The sequence below is a fragment of the Dasypus novemcinctus genome, chromosome 19 (genome assembly GCF_030445035.2).
Source record: "Dasypus novemcinctus isolate mDasNov1 chromosome 19, mDasNov1.1.hap2, whole genome shotgun sequence".
NCBI lineage: Eukaryota > Metazoa > Chordata > Mammalia > Cingulata > Dasypodidae > Dasypus > Dasypus novemcinctus.
The window spans coordinates 78,113,261-78,129,931 of NC_080691.1; the positions used below are offsets into that span (position 1 = coordinate 78,113,261).

General features: G+C 36.4%; 1 protein-coding gene across 1 annotated transcript in view; it reads left to right on the plus strand.

The window, feature by feature from the left end:
• Positions 1-1,094: 1,094 nt before the first annotated feature.
• Positions 1,095-16,671, plus strand: part of LOC101413802 (vomeronasal type-2 receptor 116-like) — a 36,926-nt gene continuing 21,349 nt past the window's right edge. Inside the window, exons 1-5 of the mRNA XM_071209687.1 lie at positions 1,095-1,163; positions 2,724-2,783; positions 6,909-7,193; positions 7,588-8,394; positions 16,408-16,635. Of these exons, the coding sequence (XP_071065788.1) occupies positions 1,095-1,163; positions 2,724-2,783; positions 6,909-7,193; positions 7,588-8,394; positions 16,408-16,635 (1,449 nt within the window). The remainder of the gene's footprint in view (positions 1,164-2,723; positions 2,784-6,908; positions 7,194-7,587; positions 8,395-16,407; positions 16,636-16,671) is intronic.

A 16,671-nucleotide genomic window follows, 5' to 3' on the forward strand; every position in this document is an offset into this window, starting at 1 on the left:
AATGTAATTAAGAACATAATGGACATACCAGTAGATCGAACTTTGCTCTCCACTCTGAGATAAGGAAATGAAATCTTTGCCATAAGGTGGTTAAGTGCATTTTTTACATTTTAAAGCATTTTAAGCATATTGTCAAGGAACCTCCCAGAGATGCACTGACAGTTTCACTAACTGTGAAGGAGAGGATCAATCTTCTTCAAATTTTTAAAAACACTTGGAAAAATTGATGTTTGAAAATGGCATCTCATTGACCATATCTGCATTTATAAAAACATGTATAAATACATTTGCATTATTTGCATTTATTATATTAATAATGAAATATAATTTATATAATATATAAAATATATCATATTTTCTTGGGTTTATTGATCTTAAGAATATATTGTTTGGGAGATAACTTTTATACCTTTGGACATTTTTCTATTCAACTACAGGCTTTTTCACTTTCTAAAAAATATTAATTACTGAAAATAACAAATACTTGGTAACCAAAATTCCTTTTATAAGGCTGTTGCTCAACCTTATCAAAGTAAACAATTATCTAATTTGCTAATACTCTATTAAAGATGGTTCTTCATGTGGCAGGTTTTTTATTTTATAACTCCAAAGAGAAAGATTACATTTGTAAACTAATCTATTCCTCTGGGTGTGATCACCTTGATTGTCTTAAATTCAGCTAGGCACCTTTGATTATATTAACTGTTAAGATTGATGTTATGGCTTTTTTATTAGACTACATCATTAAGGTGTGACACAATTTGATTTGCATCCCCTTGATGGGTCTGATATAAACAGACACTCATAAGACACACAGGAAGAGAGAGCTCTGTCATTTTTGATCCTGCCATGTGACAGAAAGGGAAAAGCTCTATCAGCTGAGGCCCCAGGGAGAGATGGACCATTTTGCCTGATCGGTTAGAGCTGACAGTGGAAAGAGATCAGAACAGCTAAGTCTGATATAGAAGGCCTGGAAAGAAAAAATGCCCTATGCCAGGTGAGAGAAGACTGCAGGATCACTTAAACAGGAAACCTCAAGAGGTTGCGCCCATAGAGCTCAAAGAAAGAGGAAGCCCAGAAGGGAAGGAGAGACCATGCAGAGATCACCTGCCATCTTGCTTCAACACCTGGCTTCTGACTTTGCTGAGAAAGCACCTTTTATGGTACCTCGAGTTGGACTCTGTATTGAAGATGGAAAAGCATTGGATTCCTCTAGGTTCTTAGCTGTGATGCATAAAAGAATTTATGAACATCCCAGTTTAGTTAGGCCAGTTAAAAGGGTGACCATGGTGGCTGCTGGGTACGGGGAATGGGAGATAGAGATGAGATGTGGAGGCGCTTTCGGGACTTGGAGTTGTCCTGGGTGGTGCTTCACAGACAATTACGGGACATTGTAGATCCCCCCAGGGCCCACTGGATGGAACGTGGGAGAGTGTGGGCTATGATGTGGACCATTACCTATGAGGTGCAGCGATGCCCAGAGATGTACTTACCAAATGCAATGGATGTGTCATGATGATGGGAGAGAGTGTTGCTGTGGGGGAAGTGGTGGGGTGGGGGCGGTGGGGTTGAATGGGACTTCATATTTTTTGAATGTAATATTTTTTAAAAAAATGAAAAAAAAAGAAAATAGATTATAAAATAGTAAAAAAAAAAGAACTTATTTGGGAAATGAGGGAAAGACCAGTGCTTACTGAGAAATGGGAGAGAAAGACAGAAATACACACCAAGAATTGGTGCAGGCCCCACTATGCAGAGAGAGTTCTGCCTCCTGTGATTGCCTTTTAAACTATTAATTATTGCACCCCCTTGCTAATGATAAGGGGAGGGGCCCCAGCAGTTGTTGGTTACCTCTCCTAAGGTGGGGACAAAAGGCGAGGACTTTTTGGAATATCTGGGCCCAGGGGAGGTCCTGGAAAGAGAAATTGGGACCTCAAGGTTAAACTCAAGGTCCCAGCAAGGTCTTGCAACCATGTTGTCTGCTGACCATGTGGTCTGCCGGCCATGTTGTTTGTCAGCCATATTGTGGGTCATCTTCTCCTCCATTACCCTGTACTAACCTGCCTCAGTATGGCCTTGGGACAGAAAGTTGTACTCCAAATAAATACCCTTTATAGAAGCAAACAGATTTCTGGTACTTTGCATTGACACCCCTTGGCCAACTAATACAGCATGTTTAAATATTTTTTAAAAACATGAAATTTCATGTAAAGTAAAATCCAATCACCTTTCTCTTAATCTGTTTTCCTTTTTGATCATGGCCCCTAAACTACAATAGTATAAATACATGTTAATAGTAGTACTTTGTTTTTCATTATGAAACCTGGAAAGTTTCAAGAATGAATTTGATTACCTCAGGTTTATATTACAAAATTATTTACTTTCACCACTGATTAACTGATTTATTATTACTCTACTGGTTTTCAAGACCATCTTGTTTGTACATGAAACATTTATTTGTACAGAAATCATTACACTATTTTCTATTCTGTCCTAGTGATATATCCATATTTTTCAGTGTCATTACCACCCTCTTTAAAATTTTGTGGCTAATTAATAATTGCAATTATTGATCCTGCTAAGTTAATTTCTCCAGGTATTATTTTCAATTATTTCCACTAATTTCCTGAACAGCTTGTGCTTCCAGGGAACCTCTAAAGCTATATCACCATCCATTACCTTCAAAATTATCTCCCTGCAACTTTTTTTTTAACATTTTGTAGAAGCATACATACAACTCAAATATTCCATTTCAAGCACTTTCATATGTACAATTCAATGGGGTTTAGAACATTCACAATACTGTGCTAACATCAACAATATCTATTATACCACATCTCATCACTTGAAACACAAACTCCTCACCTACTAAGGGGTTCCCCCATGCCCTCATCTTCTGAGCCCTGGAAACTTGTAATCTACTATCTGTGTTTACTTTTAAGAAGATTTCACAAACAATTGACATCTTTCTAATATTTATAATTCTTTTATGTTCTTCAGTGGAATTTTATAGTCTTGTCCACAGTAGACAGAACAATTGCTTGGCCTACTACTATCATACATATTTTTCAATAAAGCTTTTACACATTATCGATGTTATATTTGAAAGTCATTGACAGTTATTTATATTTGGTTATTATCTATTACAATTCCTTTTCTCATTTTCTCTTGCGAGTCCCATATGAAAAATAGTATCCCCAGCAAAACACTGTGGCTTGTTCCACCCTTTCCATGCAATTTTCCTGTTATTTTATTGTATTATCTGATAGGCTAGAAATTCCAGTAAGGTACTAAGAAATTCTGGTAATAACAAGACTTATAGTTACTCTTGATTTTAATGGGATTGCCTTTTGTTCAGGGGTTATTTAAGCAGATTTTATTCCACAATACTTGAGGCATATGGCGCTCTGCATCAGTAAACTTGGCAAATCACATTAGTTTATTCAGAACTTGAAGGGGGAGAGTATCTGGTGTGCAGATCAACCCCTGGGTGGGGTGATTCTGCCATGCCTAACCCTCACCACCTCCAATTATGATTCATCATCTTTGCACTAAATAAATTCCAGGTTCTAATTTTGACAGTTTTGAATTTTGTTTTTAATCATATTAAGGATATGCCCTTCTAAAATAATATGTTCAGTTAGAAATATGTTCACGTTATTAAATGCATTATCTATTTCAATGAGCCTAAAGATTATTTTTCAAGGTCAATTTTTTAAATTACCTTTTCTTTAAAGTTAATAGATAACATAAAATGTTACATTAAAAAACATAAGAGGTTCCGATATACCCCACTCCCCACCTCCCCACCCCCATCATTTTAATTGTATTTTTTCAACATACGTAGATCACAAAAAATGTTACATTAAAAAATGGAAGTAATTGTCATATAACCCCCCACCCCCCCACCTCACTCCTCCCATATCAACAACCTCTTTCATCATTGTGGTGCATTCATTGCATTTGGTGAATACATTTTCGAGTACTGCTACACCACATGGATAATAGTTTATAATGTAGTTTACACTCTCCCCCTGTACATTCAGTGGGTTATGGCAGGATAGATTTTTTTATCCTTGCAGAAAAGTTAGGTTTGTTAGTAAAGAATAATCTAAATTGCTAATACTATATTAAAGGTGTTTCCTTATTCATATTTTCTTCTTAATGTTGGTCAAGCCTATGCTGTTCCTTCTTTTCTACATTTAGAAGAGTTTCCCACTAGATAATTCAATTTATTTTTCATAAAGCCTGTACCATTCTTTTCCTTGTAAAATGTGTTTACAAGGCACATTTGAAATAAAAAGGAAAACTTTAAGGCCAAGGTATGCAGTTAGATATAAAAATAACTGAGGTACTTGTCACTTTTTCTGAACCTGTGGTTGGTGCTAGGGATGACACATAATCAGGAGACTTGAATCTCTGGACTGCCCATGTGCCAGCTGGGCCCTGAGCCTCAGTAGAGTTGCGACTCCTACTCTCTGGTTAATTGGACTTACCCAGGTCAGCCATCAGGGAGATGAAGATGGTCAACCACCACACCAGGGAAACAAGAGTGCCAACAACTGCAAACAGAAGAATTGCATCCATCACCCATGTGTAACCTAAGGCCCCTCTTGAGCTAGAGGTGGAGAGGAAATCACCATTCCAGGGTTCACAGATGGAGGAATAAAATATGGACTAGAGTGGACTTACTGATAGTCTACTGTAGAACTATTGCGACTAGTAATAGAAGAAATTGTAGCATTGAGGTTGAGAAAGTGACCACAGTAGTTGCTGAGGGCAGGGAGAGGGAAGAAGAGATGTGATGTGGGGGCATTTTTGGGACTTTGAATTGTCCTAAATGATATTGCAGGGTCAGATGCTGGATTCGATATATCCTGTCTTAACCTCTGAGTATACTGGGGGAGTGTGTGAACTACAGGGTAAACTATTATCTATGTGGTGCAGTAGTGCTCCAAAATGTGTTCACTGAGTGAGATGAGTGTGCCACAATGATGGAGGAGGTTGTTCGTGTGGGAGGAGTGGGGTGGGGGGGTATACAGGAACCTCATATTTTTTAATGTAGCTTTTTTGTGTGTGTGATGTATATATCTTCAAAAAAATACAATTTACAAAAATGATGGGTTATGGGGTGGGGAGCAGGGTACATGGGAGCCTCTTATGTTTTTTTAATGTTTTTTAATGTAAGGTTCTTTATGATCTATTACCTTTAATTAAAAAAGTGTTTAAAAAAAGATACCTGAGGCAGACATTGAACAATATAAATCAGAGGTAAGTATATTTATACCAGACAAAATAGATAAGGATAAAATGCGTATAAAGGAATCAAATGGTCAATTTATAATGATAGTGTTCAATTCATCACAGAGGTATAGCAATTCTTAAGTATTAAATAAAGATATTATAGCCTCAAATAAATAAAGCCAGAAAGAGAAGCAAAAAGTTATAAAATCAACCATTATAGTGAGAAATTTTGACATGTTTCTTTCAAGCAAATAAACATATATATCTAACAAATATAAATTATGTTTAAAAAAGATTAACAAGTTTGATTTATTGGACACATTTGGAAACCTCTGTCCAACAATAGAAGAATATTCGTCCTTCTCAAGTGCACAGGAAACATTAATCAACATTAGTATGATGTAAATCAAAGCTCAACAAAAGGACATATCTAATGAATACAAGAAACTTTTCTTTTTGGAATTTTAAATTCCAGTCAAATAAAAATGAAAGGAATTTTACTTTGTCTGGGAAACAATTGTTAATTAATAAAGTTGAACTGTGCACAAATCAGCAGAAAAGATGAAAAGAACAAGGGTCACTGGGAGGAAGTACTGCTATAGGCCTTGGCTAATTATTAAAACTAAGAGATTTGTTTTATTTTAATTAAGAAATAGATTATAGAATTTTTATACGTTACAGAGCTATTTCCCTTACACTCCTAAAGAGTTTCCAATCCTTTTAGATATAAGGACGAATCACCTCCCCCTTCATCTTTTTACTTTTCCCATATATTCCTGCTTTGCATGGTTCCACCTTCAATAGGACACTGTGGCTCTTCTCAGATTGTTAATTTCTGTAATAACTTTTATATTTTAATTTCAAAGGAGTTTTAGGTTACATAGAGGTTTCATCAAAAGTATGGGAGATTCTCATGTACTGTACCTTGTCCCTCCCCTGTAATTTTCACACCAACAACAGCTTTCATTAGTACGGTATATTTATTACAATTGATGAACACACATTGAAACATTGCTACTAACCATGGTGTATCGTTTACACTAAGTTTTACACTTTGCACTGCACAATTTTATAAGTTTTGACAAAATGACAAACCAGCCATTATACATTTTGTCAAAGATTGTTCATTTTTAATGGTGGAAGATTCAATATTTTCATGGGATAGAGATTAGGGTAATTGATTGTCAGTGTCCTACTGGGCCCTCTCACCTCATAGACATTATTTCTCTCTGCCTGTGAAATCCAATTATGCCGATTCTGTGGAACTGAAATGTTGAGGTGATATACCCTTTAATTGGAATTGTTCTATCTTCAGTCCATGTCAATATTACTGCCATTCTACAAGACATTTAATGATATGCTAATACGAAAAAAAATTTTTTTTCATCCAGAATCAAAGCACAAAGCAAATATCCTACCATGAAAGTGATCTGCTTCTACATTCATTATTCTTTCCTTTGTAAATTGTGTCATCATCCCCTGAATTTCTAGAATTCAGTCAAGGCCCTACAGTGCCTTTTAGTTCTTTTAGCTTTAGACAAAACAACAAGCCCTCAGGAGAACCAGGTTTTCCTTCCTTAATTTAATCATTGTATTGTATTTTAAAATAACCATGATTTGACTCTTTTGCCTAAACTTCTCTGTGCCCTCCATTCAGATTTCAGACAAAGAATTACCAGCATGTACTGGCCTTGGTTTTTGCCATTGAAGAGATCAACAGTAATCCCAACCTTTTACCCAACATTACTCTGGGCTTTGATCTCTATAATGCCCTACACAGTGAATGGAGGACAATGGAAAGCCCCATCATCTGGCAATCAGGGCTCAGCAAAGCCATCCCAAATTACAACTGTAGGAAACAGAGCAAGTCTGCAGCTGCCCTTATAGGAACAGCATGGGCAAACTCTGCCCAGTTTGGGACACTGCTGGAACTCTACAAAATTCCACAGGTGAGCCTGGGTTGGGGGGAGGAGAGATGAAATCATGTCCCCTTTGGTGCCATTTTCAGGTTCCTATCGTAAAACATTGAAATGAGGGAATTGTGCTTCTGTATCTCTCAAAGGGTACAACTAGTATAAAGACACCTGGTGAGATGTGCACGTATCCTTTATTTGATAAAGCAAGAAGGGTGATGGGGAAGGAGAAAAAATAATTTCCCAGATCTCTGAAATGGATCATTTATTTTCTAGAAAGTTCTCAGTAATTGGGGAATGATTAGAAAAGAGAATGAGAAAATCTTCCCTTCTGCCACTTCCCACCATCCCTTAATATTCATAGGGACTGAGATTGTGCTTCTCACCTATCCTCTTTCTCATGTTAGTTCATTTTCTCCTTCCCCTTTAGATTACCTTTGGCGTTTATGACCAACAACTGAATGATCATGACCAGTTTCCATCACTCTATCAGATAGCCTCCAAGGACAGATCTCTGGCACTTGCCATGGTATCATTGATGCTACATTTCAGCTGGAACTGGGTGGGGCTAGTCATCTCAGAAGACAAGAGAAGTGTGCAGTTTCTCTGGGACTTGAGAGGAGAGATGGACAAGAGTGGAGTCTGTGCAGCCTTTGTGGAAATGATCCCTGTCAATGAGAGGGGATATTTCTCAATTAACTGGGAATATCATATACGGATCAGAGAATCGTCAGTGAATGTGGTGGTCATTTATGGTGACACTGACTCACTAATAGGTGTGAACTTTCGAAGATGGGGTTATTTAGTGATAGGGAAAGTATGGGTCACAACTTCACGATGGGATTTTACACCCAGTGAGAGAAACTTTTTGCTTGACTCATTCCACGGGACTCTCGTTTTTTCACACCACTATGGTGAGATACCTGGTTTCAAAAAATTTATGCAGACAGTTAATCCTTCCAAATACCCAGAAGACTTTTACCTCACTAAATTGTGGTTCATCTCTTTTAATTGCGATGTTTCTAAATCTGACTGCAACACGCTGTTGAATTGTCCACCCAATGCTTCCTTGGAGTTGTTGTCTTGGCGGAACTTTGACATGGTCATGAATGAAGGAAGTTATAATGTGTATAATGCAGTGTATGCTGTGACTCAGACCCTTCATGAAATGCTTCTTCAACATGTGGAAAAGCAGTCAGTGGGAAATGGAGACGGGCTGGTGTTTGAACCCTGGCAGGTAATGACTCTTCCATTTGATAGAATGCGTATTTCAGAACATGAAATAAATGTGATTTTCTTGGCATTCTGCATATGCTTAACTTAATAATTTAGGATTCTTCCCCAAAAGCACAGGAGTTGATAAACTTGTTTTACTGCCCAGGAGGTAAATCTAGCCCTGAGTAGAAATGGTCATCATAAAGTAAGTACAGTGGCAAGGAGGAAATCAGTTATGAATCAAGGTTAAGGTTTGTGTTACTAAGGACCTCAACATCCTGCCCACCTAATATTTTCATTAGGACACCTTTAGACTTCTTCCATGAAGCTCTTAAATGATAACAGGGAGAGAACCAGTTCTGAAAATAACTCTCCTAAATTGGGCACTTTATCAGATACTGTAGATAAATCACCTCATTTAATACTGTAACCACTTAAGGTATTGATAACTAGGTGGTACAAGATGATTCCCTGGGAGAATTCAGATAGTAAGTGATTGTGGTTACATTTGATTCTTTTAAATAAAACATACTATCTATTCAAAGAATACAATTGTTCGTATTTGGTATGATCACAGAGTTGTGCATTCATCACATCAATCAATATGAGGGCATTATCACTTCAATAATAATAATCAGAAAACAAAAGACAAGAATCTACTCCTTAATAGTCACCTCACAATCTCTCTATTCACTTGCCATTCATAACTGCTATTCTGTTTCCATCTCTCTAATTTTTTGGTATTCATATTTTTATAGATGATGTACATTTTGTCTGGTTTCTTTCACTTAGTATATTTCCTTTTTTTGTTATATTACTATACATTACTGGCCATGTTTCTTGTGTTTGCATTTTTATTTGAGAGTAACATGTAACATTAAAGCAGATTTCTCCTGTTTCAAAGAAAAACAGTATTATATATGCAATATTACCCATATCATATTTCGCATGAGGTTTCTCTATGCTATACAGTCCCATGGTAGATTTTTCAGTTTTCTTTTTAGTAATATATAGGACCTTAGATTTTCTCTTTCAGCTACTATCATGCCTTGCTGGTTACAAACACTATGATGTGCTTTTACCATTTGTATTTATTTCTGAAGATTACGAAAACCTTTCTACCACAGATGAAACCTCAGATTTCCATTTTCGAACCTCCAATTTTCAAGAGACCTATGTTCTTGTTATTAACTCCTTGAGCTTACAAAATATATTTAGTTTATAATAGTGCAAACATTCAGTATTTATCATTTTTTGCCTGGATTTCTTCATTCAACATAATGTTCTCCAGTTTTATCCATGTTATCATATACTTCACATATCATGTACATGACTTTATTTCTTTTTACAACAGCATAACATTCCATCAAATTTATACACCACAGTTGGTTTATCCATTCATTGATTGATGGACACCTGGGATATTTTCATCTTTTGGTAATTGTGAATAATGGCACTATGAATAGCAGTGTGCAGATATCTGTTACTGACACTATTCTCAGTTCTTCTTGCTATATACCTAGTAGTGATATTGTTGGCTCACATGGCAAAACAATATTCAAATTCCATAGGAACTAGCAAGCAGGTCTCCACAGTAGCTGTACCATTCTATATTCCCACCAACAGTGAATAATTGTTCCTATCTGTCCACATTCTCCCCAACTCTTGTAGTTCTCTGCCTTTTTAATATAACCATGCTAATAGGTGTGAAATGATGTCTCATTGTAGCTTTGATTTGCATTTCCCTAATTGCTAGTGATGTTGAACTTTTCATTTTCATGTTTTTTTTTCACCATTTGTATTTCTTATTTGGATAAATATATATTAATCTTTTGCCCATTTTTTAGTTGGGTCATTTGTCTTTTTATTGTTGAGTTGCAGAAACTACATATCATAGATATACCTTTAACAGATAAGTGATTTCAAAAGTTTTCCTATTGTGTTCGCTGCATTTTCACCCTTTCTGGAAAGCCCTTTGAGTTGCAAATGTGTTTAATTTTGAGGGGATCCCATTTATCTATTTTTTCTTTCATTGCTTCAGCTTTGAGTGTAAGGTTTAATCTTGAAGATGCTTTACTACATCATCTTCTAGCAGGTTTATGTTCCTGGATTTTATACTTAGTTATCTATTTGATCCCTTTTGAATTGATTCTTGTGTAGGGAGTGAGATAAGAGTACTCCATTCTAAAGAGACCCACGGGTTCTGTGGTCATGGCAGATGGGGTTTACTGCCATGTCAGTTGGCCCTTCTTTGGAGCTGGTGTTTCTGCGTGATGGAGCTGGACTCAGATGGGATCTCTTTGCACAAGACTTTCATGCTACTTTACTGGAATTGTAGTTGGTGTTGGGGTTTAAGATATATTTAGGGGATTTGAATCTCTGGACTGACAATATGATAGCCAGGCCCTGAGCCCCAACAGACTTCAGCTCCTACAATCTGATTTATTGGACTCACCTCACTCAGCTAAGATGGAGTTGAAGAAGGACAACCACCACACCATGGAGTCTAGAGGGCCTACAACTGAAAGCAAGAGGATTGCATCCAGTATCCACGTGGAATCTGAGCCTCCTCTTGACATAGAGGTGCAACAGACACAACCAATCCAAGGTCCACAGAGAAAAGGTGGCATTGGAGTGGGAAAAGTGGACATAGTGGCTGATGGGTATGGGGAATGACAGGAAGAGATGAGAGGTGGAGGCGCCTTTGGGACTTAGAGTTGCCCTGGATGGTGCTTCAGGGGCAATCACCGGACATTGTAAATCCTCCCAGGGCCCACTGGATGGAATGTGGGAGAGTATGGGCCATGATGTGGACCACTGACCATGGGGTGCAGAGATGCCCAGAGATGTACTTACCAGGTGCAATGGATGTGTCATGATGATGGGAGTGAGGGTTGCTGGGGGGGGAGTGGTGGGGTGGGGGTGGTAGGGTTGAATGGGACCTCATATTTTTTTAATGTAATATTTTTACAAAATCAATAAAAAAAAAAGAGTACTCCATTCTTTTGGTTATTGGTATCTAGTTACCCCAGCATCATTTGTTAAGGAGACTGTTTTGTCACAGTGACGTGGTCTTTGTAGGCTTGTCAAAACAGGTTGAACTTATGGTTGGGGTACTATTTCTCAACTCTCAATTCTATTACTTGGTCAATGTATCTATCTTTATGCTAATACCATGACAATTTTTTTTTCACTGTGGATTTGTAATATATTTCAAAGTCAGACAATGAGATTCCTACTTCACTCTCAATTTTTAGGAGATTCTTTATCTCTACATAAATTTGGTAATTGCCTTTCTTTTTTTATTTGTAAAGTAGGTTGTTTGATTTTGATCGGCATTTGTGAAATCTAGAAATCAATTTGAGTAGGATTGACATCTTTGAGATACTTTGTAATGCAATTCATGTACATGCAATGTCTCTCCATTTGTTTGGGTCTTCTTAGAATTTTTAAAATTATTATTTTGTAATTTCTATGTAAAGGTTTTTTACATTTTGGTTAAATTGATTCCAAAGTGTTTGAGTCTTTTACTTGCTATTGCAAATGGATTTTTTCCCAATTTTCATCTCAGAATCTTCAGTTTTAGGGTATAGATACATTACTGATTTTTGCAGCATGATCTTGTATCCTGCCAGATTTATTGACTCATGTAGCTTTGTCATAGACATATGATAATTTTCTAAATATAAGATCATGTTATCCATGAATAGTGAGAGTTTTACTTATTATTTTCGTATGTGGATGCCTTTTTTTCTGATCTAGTTTTTCTAGCTAGAATTTCTAGCACAATATTGAATAACATGGTGACAGTGGACATCCTTGCCTTGTTCTCAATCTCAGAGGAAAAGATTTCAACCTTTCCCAATTGAGTACAATAATGGCTGTCAGTTCTTCGTACATGCCCTTTATCATATTGAAAAATTTTCTTCTATTCTGACCTTTGAACTGCTTTTATCAAGAAAGAATGTTGGATTTTGTCTAATGTTTTCACTGCATCTATTGAAATGGATAATGTTTGCTTTTCTTAAATTTCTTAATGTGGCATATTGCATTAATTGAATTTCTTAGTGTTATATCACCCTAGCACACCAAGAATAATTCGCAACTGACTGTGGTGTATAATTCTTACAATATGCTGTTGCATTATAGTTGCAAATATTTTGGGAAGGTTTTCATCTTTCTTCATTGAGAGATTTTTCTGTGATTTTAATTTTTTGTAGTTTCTGTATCTGGCATTAGTATTAGGGTTATTCTGGCTTCATAAAAGGTGTCATGTAATTTTCTTCCTCCTCAATTTTTGGGAAGAGTTTAAACAGGATTGTTATTAGTCCTTGAAATGCTTGGTAGAATTCAAATGTGAAGCCATCTGGTCCTGGACTTCTCTTTGTTGGGAAATTTTTGATAACTCTTTCAGTCTCTTTAAATGTGATTGTCTTGTTATGATTTTACATTTCTTGTACTACCAGTGTAGGTTATTTTTGCATTTCTAGGAATTTGTCCATTTTATCTAGGTTGTCTAACTTGTTTGCATATTATTCCTCATATTATATTCTTATGATCCTTTTTATTTCTGTGGGGTTATTTATAACACCCCTCCTTTTATTTCTGAATTTATTTATTTGCATCTTTTCCTTTTTTTGTTGTTGTTAGTTTACCCAAGTGCTTGTCAATCATTTTATTGATATTTTCATAGAATCAGCTTTTGGGTTTTTTTGTACATAATTTCATTTATTTCTGCTCTAATCTTTATTATTTCTTTCCTTCTGCTTGCTTTTGAATTGGTTTGCTGTTCTTTTCTAGATTCTCCAGTTGCTCATTTGGAGCTTAGATTTTAGCTCTTTCTTCTTTTTCAGTATAGGCATTTAGTACTATCCTGTCACTCTTAGTACTGCCTTTGCTGTATCCCACCCATTTTGGCAATTTTTCTCACTTTCATTTGTCTTGAGATATCTACAAATTTCTCATGTAATTTCCTCTTTTACCCACTGATTGTTCAGGCATGTTTTGTGTAGTCCTCCACACATTTACAACTTCTCCCTTCTCTTGTCTGTTAATGATTTCCAGCTTCATTCCAAGATGATCTGAGAAAACACATTGTATACTTTCAATATTTTTGTATTTATTGAGATCTGCATTTTGATTCAACATGTGATATATCCTGGAGGAAGATCCATGAACAATGAAGAATATATAACTCCCTGATGTGGGATACAATATTCTATATATGTCTCTTAGGTCTAGTTAATTTATCATAGTGTTCAATTTCCCCGTTTCTTTGTTGATCATCTGCCTAGTTGTTCCATCTATTGATGAGAGTGGTATGTTGAAGTCTCCAGCTATTACTGTCTATGTTTATTTCTCCCTTCTGATATGCTGGAGTTTGTCTCATGTGTTTTGGGGAATCCTGGTTAGGTACATAGCTATTTATGACTGTTACTCCTCCCTGGTGGATTATCCCTTTATTAACATATAATGACCTTCTGCATCTCTTATACCATTTTTGCATTTAAAGCTTGTTTGGTCTGATATTATTATAGCTATTCCTGATTTTGGGGGGTCACTTTTTGAATGGGACATCTTTTGCCAACCTTTCACTTTCAGCCAATTTGTATCGCTGAACCTAAGGTGAGTCACTTGTAGACAGCATATGGATGGTTCATGTTTTTCATCCATTCTATCAGCCTATGTCTGTTGTTCAGGGAGTTTAATCCATCCACATGCAATGATATTATTGTAAAAGCTTTATTTACGTCCATCATTTTATTCTATGGATTTCATATGTCCAATCTTATTTTCATCTGTCATTTTTACCCTCCTGATTATTCTTTCTGGTAGTCTTGCCTTCTACACTCTGCTAGAAGCTTCTCTTTACTGTCTTTTCCTTTCAGGCTGCAGAACATTTAATCTTTCCAACAGAGTTAGATTACTGTTTATGAATTCTCTTAGTTTCTGTTTATTTTTTAATGTTTTAAACTTACTTACATATTTATAGGACATTTTGCTGGATAAAGAATTCGTGGCTGGCAATTTTATCTTTCAGTATCTTAATTATATCATACCACTGTCTTCTCATCTCCATGGTTTCTGATTAGAAGTCTTGCACCAAGACTTACTGGATGTCCTTTATATGTGATGATATGCAACTCCCTTCCTGCTTTCAGAATTTACTCTTTATCTTTAACTTTTGACATTCTCAGTAGTATGTGCCCTCTGGTATGTCTATTCAGATTTATTCTGATTTGGAATATGCTGTGTTTCTAGGACATGTAAATTCTTTTTTTTTTTTTCATGAGGTTTGGGAAATTTTCCGCCATTATTTCCTTAAATACACTTTCTGCCTCTTTTCCCTTCTATTATTTAACTTCTAGAACTCCCATGAAATATGTGTTGTTGCACTTCATGTAATCATTCAACTCTGAGTCCTGCTTAATTTTTTCAATTCTTTTCTCTCTGTTTACTTCTCTTTGATTTCAGCTGTTCTGTCTATGTCATCACTTATTATTTCTTCTATGATTTTAAGCATGCTGTTGTATGCCTCTAATGTGTTTTAAACCTCACCTATTGTATCTTTCATTCCTGTAAGCTTTGTTATTTTTCTATTTATGTTTTCAAATTCTTCTTTGTCCTCTACTAGTGTCTTCTTGGTGTCCTTTACCTCTTTAGCCACATTGTTTTTAGCTCACTTACTTGATTTAGGAGATTTTTATGAATCTTACTGATTAGTTGTCAAAAATCCTGTGTCTCATCTGGGACTTTGATATATTCTTTTGCTTGAGCCAAATATTCCTTTGTCTCAAAATGACATGTAAATACTTGCTAATGTCTAGGGATCTGATTATGATGGTGAGTTTACCCTGATGCTCACTTTCTCCCTCTTATCGAGGATTTAATGCCAGGAGGCTATGTGTTACTGCTGTTCTTTAATTCTTGTTTCAACCTCTTCAATGTCTTTAGAAGTGCCCCTATTCAGTTGCTGATATCTGGTCTATGAATCCAGGAATGGACTGCAGGCCAGATTCCAAGGACCTTGGAGAAGGAGTTTGTAAAAGCTTAAAAAAGCTTCTTTTATTTATTTAATTTTACTTTCTTTGCATCCACCTCCATAATCTGCCAGTAGATTTCTCAGCTCCAACCCTGGTTGAAATGTGTTTGCTGTAACCCTGAACACTGTAAAGAGAATCCTGCCTCAGTGCTTTTCAGAGTCTTCCAAATCAAGCATACTCAGAAGCTGTTCTCGCTTTTTTTTTTTTTTGTCCTCAACAATGAGTCATGGTTAGTAAGAAGGGTATTTGAGGGGGTTGGATGTCTTCGGTTTTCTGCCAACTCCCAGGGAAAACAATGGTGCAGCCCTACCCACCCAGAAGGGCTCATGGAACACAGCAGACCAAATTTTTTGGTCAAACCTGAATAAGCCTTAGGCTGTGTGAATTTCTTTCTCCTCTTTCCTCGGTAAGTGGACCTATTACACCCCTTATGACATCATTGCCTACAAGTTGACAGAATGTCCAAAGCTATATACTACGAGGATGGGAGAATGGGTGCCAGCAGCTACAGCTGCAGCTTTTACTCAGAGACTTACCCCAAAAAGGGTCTTTTTCTTTTTCTTTGCCCCTCTCTCTTCTCAATGGTTTCCACCCTCCTCCTTATGTCCTCAACCTTGGAACACTTTTCCTTGCATATTTGGTCTGTCCTCTAGCTATTTTTCTGGGAGAGAAGTGAATTCTGAGTCTTTCTAATCCTCCATCTTACTGGAAATTCAAGATTTGTTTCTTCCATTAAGATTTGTCTGCATTCCACACCCACAGATTGTTTTATCTCCTTGTATTTACAGTTTTCTCCTGACACTGACTGATATTTCATAAATGCTATGACATTTTCATCCTCCATATGCTTTCATTTGTATTACTTCAAGGGATGCTAATAATAAAGTTAGATTGTGAATCAGGAATTACAAAAGATCAGGGTGGTTCCCAATTGGATTTTCTGTTCTTAATGCTGGGGCACACTTCCTCACAGAATGATGTGTCTCTTCTAGCTACACCCATTTCTGAAGAACATACAATTTAATAATATTGTTGGTGACCTAGTGACATTGGATGAGGAAAAGAAATTGGGTTCCACGTATGACATTCTCAACGTTTGGAATTTTCCAGAAGGTTTTGGACTTAAAGTTAAAGTAGGACATTTTAATCCAGATGTACCACGTGATCAACAGTTATCTATATCTGAGGAGATGATAGAGTGGGCAGCAGGATTTTCAAAGGTGGGTACAAATGTAATCACCCTGATTTTCATGACA